Genomic DNA, 8,520 nt, shown 5'->3' on the forward strand with positions numbered 1-8,520 from the left:
ATCATTGAATTGATCTGAAACGCCGAAACTCGTTTGTTTCTCATGTGTTCCATGCCTTATACTTACTTAAATACATCTCATTCGCCTAATCTCATTGCAATTAGCTCTTTCTAAGTCAAAGGAAATTAGTTTTGTGTGTGTACTAGCGCTCTCTCTCTCTCTCTCTCTCTCAACAAAAATCGATTCGCTAAATTAGTTAATCTTCAATTAGTTCAATGTACACGCAGAAATATATTATACGTTATTAGGTTTACACAGTAATTTAATAGTTAAATATTTGATTTGCTATTTAAATGGTAAACGATCCGTCTTTCAGTGTTTAAAATGCATTCACGTCAATGTAAATCGATCCTATTCATCAATTAGTTAATTAGCTAGACTGATTCTCAAACAACGATTATGATCTTACAATCTTATGATCGCATGGGTTTTGCATTGCATTTTGTTTGCATATTGCCGTTTGATTTTTGTTCGCCAAGCAACTGATAAAACGCAAATAGTTATACACACACAGTCGTACACGTAAAATGTAACATATTAAGTCGAAAGTTAGATTATGCAACAATTATACATATATATATATTATAGCATATATTAAAAAAAAAATAAACTCTGATTTCACTTTCAATGTTTAATTCGTATAAGGAACATTTATGGACTATTGCGGCACATATTGCGAATGGTTTCGAAAATGTTTGCTTGTTTCTTTTGTTTCTATGCAAGATTACATTTCTAGAGTTCAAGGATTACGATTATTACAAAAATTACCTTTTGCTCATTTCAAATTTCATTACACTTTCGGTTGCATCTCGGCACTACGCTTCGATATTTCTAAATAATCATATGTATACATATATGTACGCTTCATTTTGGCGCTGCTAAATGTTTGGAACAGATTAGCGCTGGATTTTCTCCCATATCTTCAACTAGATTAGTGCTTCTTGCTTCTGGGGAATTGGGTTCTTCGCTTCTTCTTAAATTATCGCAGGGAGGGGTTTCGGTTTGCTTTTTTTTCGGTTTTGTTCATTTTCCATTTTAAAATCTGCCCATTTCAGTTTATACATTACAACTTAAGCTAGGTTATGGGTTACGTTATGGGGTTGGTTTTCTGCTATCGAGAAAGGGAATTCTCCTTGGGGGCCGGCGCGCCAAAGTATGCCACACATAATTCTAATATCCAATGTGCGCGCGCCTGCGTAAAAACAAATCTCTGCTCCGTGCCGTCGGTTTGGAGGCTCTGGGCCATGGACATAGACATGGGCATGGAGCTGGTGCGGGATCACTTACGAAATGCAGGGGGTTATGACAAGTACTTAGAATTAGAATTGGTTTTAGTATTTAAGTTGTTGCTCTGCCACATTAAGTTTAATTAAGGTTCCGTTCGGTTGGTGTTCTTTGTGTTGCCTCCGCTCCGCTCCACTTAGCCCCTCCTCCAGACCACTCCTCGCCAGACTCCTCCGTGCCGCATCTGCATCTGCATCCTCGTCCTGCAGCCGCATTAGTTGGCACAGCTTACCCATGTCCTGCCCCATTGTTGCCGCCCTGCTGACTGTGCTGATTCGGATCCTCGCTGGGCGTGGGCGGCTGGTCCCGCCGCGGCGGCATCCGTTCGTTGACGGCATCCAGGCCCTTGGCCTCCGCGAACGAGGTAATCTTGTGGTTGGGCGAGAAGCCCTGCATGGCGTTCTTCAGCGACTGCTTGCCGCCGGAGAGGGCACCGAGGGGCAGGGCGCCCGTGGGCGTCAGCCCCTTCAGCTGCAGCACCGACTCGGACTCCTCGCGCAGCACTGAGAAGACGCGCGCCATCTTGCCGATGGCACGGATCTTGTTGCGGATCACCTCCTTGCGCAGCGCCGCCTCGTCGTCGGAGAGCGGCTCCTCGCTCTCCTCGGTCATGAGCTCGTCGTCGGAGCAGATGTTCAGCACGTTCACCAGCATCTCGGTGACCTTCTCGCCCACGAAAGGCAGCGACCAGGTGAACACGTCCATGAAGTTGGGTAGCCAGTACGGGTGCGGCGAGCAGTTGAACTGCCGGATGTTCATCACGTTGTTCTCGTACTTCAGCACCGCCGCCTTGTTGTTGTACACGTCGAGATAGTTGGGCGCCGAGAAGATGGTGATCAGCGAGGGGAAGCCGGTGGTCTGGCTCTTGCGGTACATGCGGTAGCCGGCGTCCTGCGCCTCGTGCGCCCGGATGATCGACAGCAGGTTGTTGTTCTGCAGGAAGTCGCAGCAGGCGGCGTAGCTGTAGAAGTACGAGCAGCCGCGCACGGAGTTGTGCGTGTAGAAGTCCGAGTTCTTCTCGTTGCCGAAGTCCTCCAGCGGATCGGACCACAGCAGGTCGCACATGGGGCCGAAGGCGGGCGGCTCCTTGAAGCGGTCGAGCCGCCGGATGTCCTCCAGCTCGTGTATCTCGGGCGAGAGGCCGCCGTGCACGCAGAGGAACTGCTGGTTCATGAGCGCCGCCAGCGGCAGGCAGTCGAATGCGTCCATGCAGGCGTCGTACACGCGCTCCGAGTACTTGATCTTGCACTCCTGTTTGAAGGTGAAGTACTCGGTTAAGTGCCGGCACTCGTGGTTGCCGCGCAGCAGGAACAGCGTCTGCGGATAGGTGATCTTCAGCGACCACAAATACAGGACGCACTCGATGCTGAAGTAGCCCCGATCGACGTAGTCGCCCAGGAACAGATACTTGGTGCTCGCGGGCGATCCGCCCACTTCGAACAGCTTCATCAGGTCGTAGAACTGGCCGTGTATATCGCCGCACACCGTCACCGGCGCCTCGATATCGATCATCGTCTTCTCCTGACGCAGCAGGGCGGCTCCGTCCTGGATGATCTTCAGGGCGGGCGCCTCCTCGATCCTGCCCTCTAGGATGAAGTGCTGCTTAAGCAGTTCGTGGTTGGGCTTGCCGGTCCGCTGGTCGAACACCTCCGCCAAGGTCAGCTTGTGGCTGGGCGGGAAGGGAACGCTGTCCACCACCCGTTCCTTGGTGTTTACTGCGGTGTGGCCGCCGTGCAGCTTTCCAGTGCTCGCTCCTGTGCCCGTGCCCGTTCCATGGGTGGGACTGCTGTTGTCGCTGTTGTTGCCCGCTGCAGCACTACTGCTGCTATTGTTGTTGTTGTTCGAGGCGGTACTATTGGCATCTGTGGCTTCCGCTGCTCCGGCACTGGCGGTGCGTGCACTTGTTGCCGCCTGGGCAACGCTGCTGCTCTGGTTATTCGAAGACATGGTCGTGACTTCTGTTACTGTTTGGATTTCGGTTTCGACTCTGATGCTACTGCTATTGCTCCCCGTTTCCTTTTTCCTGGTTTCTATTCCGGGATTCGGAATCGGACTGCTCCTCTCCCGCTCCCACTTCCACTATGGCTCACGCTCACGCTCTCCGCTCTCCGCTCCTCTGTCTCTCTCTCTCGCACGGCTCAGTTCTGTTTCCACTGCCCACACACGCACGCTCACTCACTCACACTCTGGCACTTTCCCTGGCTGCTGCTGCTGTGTGGTTGTTGCTATTGCTATTGTTGTTGTTCTTCTTGTTGTTGTTGGAGTGCCTGGTGAGCCGCTTTATCGCCTTCCAGCTTTGATTCGCTTTCCTTTTCTTTCCTTTCCGCTGGCTTTGCTTAGCTATGCTTTGATTTTCGAACGCTGACTCCGCTGCTTACTCGTGCCCTGCGCCGCTGGCCTAGCCGTTTTCCAAAAGTGCTGCTTTCACTTAACAACAATCATAGTCACTCTATTTCAGTATTTGCTGCTTTTTTCGCTACGGCCCTGCAGACGTCGTAATTTCTCTCTTTCGCTACGTTTTTTTTCTCGCTTTTTTTAATGGAATTTTCAGCAGTGTGACCGTGGCTCAAAAGCTCAAATATACTGCAGGGCCGCTGGAAAGCGTACTCTAGTCGACACTTGAACCTGGAATGGCATGGAAGTTGTAGACTACACGTAAAGTTATATGTGTATATATATAAATATAAATAAATATAAATATTTTCAATATAAATAACCTTACTTACATCTGCATTCTAACAATTTATTTATTTTAAAGATGTAGATAACGAAGCAAAACGGAAATCTTCACAAATACAGCACAACATTGTAGCCACATGGTGCTAAAATCTGATAAGATACGACTTAGAATATCTGATATCCAATTGGATCCGGACATTTTCAAAATGCTTACTAGAATTTTTTTTTAAGAGGTAATGCAATCTTTAAAGCCTTTAATCTTTCTTTGCCTTAAAATGATACTTAGATAATAAAACATAATTAAATGATTGAAAATACGAAAATACGAGCGCTAGTGCTGAATGTATAGGGGCATTTTATCAATATAAATAGAAACAATGCCAGCAGCTTCGTAAATGGAGTTTTTGGACACCTGTCGGTTTCGCCCCACTTGCCTGTGTCTTCATTTTCGAGAAAATTTTGTGCATTTCCTAGTCCACCACTTTTCGAGCCTTCTAAAGGATGTGCTTCCCAGGATTAAAGATGTATATGCCTTTTCTGAAATTCCCCGGTGGCGAAATCGACTCAAACGAACTTTTAGAGGAAATAATAAATGTGCGCGCATTTTATTCTCAGGATAGGTACTTGTATATTTTTTTAATGTTTTTGTATTTCTTTTTTGGTTGTTTTTGTTTTTTTTTTTTTTGCTTGTTTTTTCCTTTTTGTTAATATTAATTATGTTAATAACATTGATAATCATTTTGTTTTCATTGGGTTTCTTCATTTTGTTTTGCATTCACTTAAGGTTAAAACTTGTTGTCTGCATTTTGTTGTTGCCATCATTTATTCTCCATCGTCTACACCTCCATAATCATCTTTATCTTGTAAATTAATTTGTTATCTTCCCTGGATTGCATACAATTTTTGTCACAACGGCGCAAATTTTATGTAATTTTTGCCAGCCAGCTGCCCCTTGCAATACAGTTTATAAATTTGTTTATCCATTAACTTTTGTTTCGGTTTAATAATAAAATTGAAAATTTTTAAGAGATTTATCTAGATGTGATGTTTTCTTGTTTGTTAATTTGTTATGTTGCATTTTTAATATTATATATTTTGTTTTCGGTTTTGCTTTCCCATCTTTCATCCATTGGTTTTTGGTTTTTTTGTAATATAAGTATATAAACTTTTTGCTTTGACAAAGTTTTTCCAACTTATATTTATCATACATGTTATATATAAATAAATGTTTAAATATATATAAAATATGCATTTAAATTGATTTATCCAAAAGGTAAAGTTTTAATTGTTTTTTGGGTTTTTTCTTCACTTGATTTTTCTTGTTTTTTTGTTTTTGCTTTTCTTTGTCCATTTCCTTTTTTGTTTATAATATATATTAAATTGTTTTCTTTTTCGTGTAAAGTTTTAAAGCATTCGAGGGCAGGAAGTAGATGTTGAAAAATACATGTATCAAAAAAATTAAGGTAACGTATATAATTACATACATACATACATATGATGAAAAGGTTTCATTCGCATTGCAATGGATGAGATGAGTGGAAACGAAAAACAAGAAATCTTCCCATTTTCTCTTTATTCTCGTTAAATTTAATAAGTGTATATACGATTATAAAAAAAAAACAATTGGTTAACAAAATGGCTTACTTAAAGCGACTTAAATATTTGATTGTACATAGTAGTTCAAGCTAATCGATAAACTAACAGTCTAACGGAAATTCAATAAAAACTCTAAAAACGTTTATATTTTTTTAGTTTTTTTTCGATATTAAACTGAGTGTGGAATTGATTGTAATCGGCCATTCTGATTTTAACTTTCGACTGAAATTTGAGTAAAGTTTTTAATGGGCATTTTTTCATCACGTTGGTGTCTTTAAATATCTTACTCTGGGTTTTGAAAACACTTGAAATGTGAAAGATTGCTCGAATCAAAATCGTTTGTTGTTCATACCGTACGAATAGGGAGCTTTCGAAATAGTTTCAAAACTCAAGGGATTTGTAAACGGTGCCGAAAGTCGAGTTCAAAATGGGACCCATTCGTTTTAATATTGAAATTGTGGTTTTGTAGTTGTGGTAGTTGGTAATTTGGGTTTAACTTTATATTCGCTTCTTTTTTTCTTGTATTTCCTATTCATATATGGTGTAGTAGAAAATGTACCGATAAAAAGTGTTATTTCCCTTTGCTTTTAGTTTGGTTTTCGCATTTTTGCTGGGTTCTCTTCTGAGGTCACCGAAACGACAGAGAGAAAGACATAGAGATAGAGAGAGAGAGGAGATAAAGGGTCAAGGTCGAAGTCGAGTCGGGAGTTTCACAGTGCGAGAGAGACGGAGATAGAGAGAGATAGAAAGAGAGAGAGAGAGAGATAAAGAGCGACGAGCAGGAGAACAGGAGAATGGAGAGGGTAGAGCGAGAGGGGAAGTCGTTATTATAATTTTGTTTCGCTTTTGTTTAGTTCTTAGGCTTCGTGTATATAGTATAAAAGTATTTTTTATATATTATTTGCTTACTCGTAATATGTTATATATTTCGGTTTTTGGTTTCTTCTCATATATGTGTATATTCATTAAATTTACTTTGGTTTTTCATTTGCTTTTTTATGTTAGAAGAGCGCGCTAATTTGTAATTTTTCCTTTGTTTTTTTCATTTTTTTATTGTGGGAACGTTGGAGGAGAGAAAAGTATTCAGTTATATGCTATACATATGTATACGGGTTGCGGTAATTTGTTAAAAAGTTCTCATTTACTTTAAAAATAATAGTAAGAGCTTGCTTGCTGTAATCCTTTATTGTAATTATTGTTTATAATATTTGTATTATTCGTATTCTTGATTTTTCATTGAATCGAAATGCATAAACGTCTTGTAAATGGTTGTGTTTGTGTGTGAAACGCTTAACATTAGATCGGTTTATATTGTATATGGATATATATATATATATGTATATATATATATATGTAAATATATATAAATGTAAATCATCTGTAACCATTAACTGCTTGATGACGTAGTCGCTGATGCGCATGGGCACCCGCGCAAAGGCAAAAAACACGCGAGGAAGAAGGGGAAAGTGGAAACGGAGTCAAAAGCATGCTTTCTTCTTGCTGCTCTGCTTGCCAAGCATGCTTTCTTCCATCCCCTCGCTCGCAAAAAGCAACGCTGCGTGTGTTTGTGTGTGTATGTTCGGCTGTTCGGGTGTGTTTATGGGTGCCTATCAACATAATTTGAGTTTGTCTTTTAACTGTCCTGATTGCTGCTGCACTTGTGCACACCGCGTTCGCATTCTCTGTTCTTTTTGCTTTTTTGTATCATGTTCGATTAGCTGCTGCTCGCTCTTCGCCTCCTTCTCTTTTCGCCTCATACTTGGCCTATACGCACGGCGTATTGGCCAATACAAATCGAACTATCGTAGTTACTCCTTAATTGCCAGTTAGTATGTCACGAGACTAAAACCTCGTTTGCAAATCGAAAACCAAAGGCTTACACTCGAAAAAGTGGGCTATCGAATCATTTGTATTCGCAAATAGGCCGTGCGCATAATCATATAGTACGAACTTCGACCCTTAACTATTTCAAATATATATATATATGTGTATATACGTTCTCTTAGGCGTATGTATGTATATTTGTTTATAAAGTACTTCAAATTGCTATAAGTTTGCATTTTGTATTACATGTTCTTTAAACTTTAAATTGGGTTTGTTTGTTGTCTTGTCGAATTTGAAAAATTGTTTTTAGTTTTTTTTTTTTTGCGTTTTTGCATGCCGCACAATTGTTTGCTTTTTTTGGTTTCAACATATTATTTTTGTTAATGGTTGTAAACGTTATTTGGTTTAATTTTCATCTTGTATAATTTAAACTTAATAGTTAATTCACATAGTTCGGTTTTTTTCTGTTTTTGTTGCTAATGATTTTTCCCTTACGACTTATTGTAGAATATAATTATTTTTGTTTAAGAAAACGTTTCGCCTTGCCCTTTTTGGCTGTAGGCGGTTTTTTGTTTGTTTAAATTTTCATTTTATTAAATTCATTTAATTCAATTACTTAACGCTTATAGAAAAAAGTTTAGTAAACAATAATGCAGTAGAAACAACAATTTAGTTTATAAATATATATTTATGTATTTATATTATGTGTGTTGCTGATTGTGTATATATATATATATGTAAATAGTTTACAATAAATACAAATTATAAAAAAGATAACAAGAAATATAAAAAATTTAAGAAATAACAAAATTCCCTTTGCACACGTTAATTACATCTTCATTAGTTAGGCTTCGCGTTTTTCTATATTTTTTCTGCTTTGCTCTATTCTATTCTCTTCATATCCCCTTTAAATTCTCCACTACATCTGCTTCTCTTTGACTTTAAAAAGTAACTAAAATTCCATTAAGTATAAAAAGGATTTGCACACGACCACGAGGACGAAGCAGGCGCAAATGCTGGAGGGAAGCGGGAAGAGTTTCGACAGCAGCCTATCGACGCGCCTTGAGATTCGATTATTTCGATAGGTTCGACAGCGATTATATCGATCGCTGGCTGGCTGCAGGTGGAGAAGGAGGG

General features: G+C 40.3%; 1 protein-coding gene across 1 annotated transcript; it reads right to left on the minus strand.

The window, feature by feature from the left end:
- Window positions 1-211: 211 nt before the first annotated feature.
- LOC6549667 (serine/threonine-protein phosphatase 2B catalytic subunit 2) lies at window positions 212-3,889 on the minus strand. The gene has a single exon (XM_026981790.1). It carries the CDS (start codon window positions 3,229-3,231, stop codon window positions 1,513-1,515), a length of 1,719 nt encoding a protein of 572 aa, XP_026837591.1. The 5' UTR covers window positions 3,232-3,889; the 3' UTR covers window positions 212-1,512.
- Between the last annotated feature and the right edge of the window lie 4,631 nt (window positions 3,890-8,520).

The sequence above is a fragment of the Drosophila erecta genome, unplaced genomic scaffold (assembly GCF_003286155.1).
Source record: "Drosophila erecta strain 14021-0224.00,06,07 unplaced genomic scaffold, DereRS2 tig00000126-arrow-pilon, whole genome shotgun sequence".
Taxonomy (NCBI): domain Eukaryota; kingdom Metazoa; phylum Arthropoda; class Insecta; order Diptera; family Drosophilidae; genus Drosophila; species Drosophila erecta.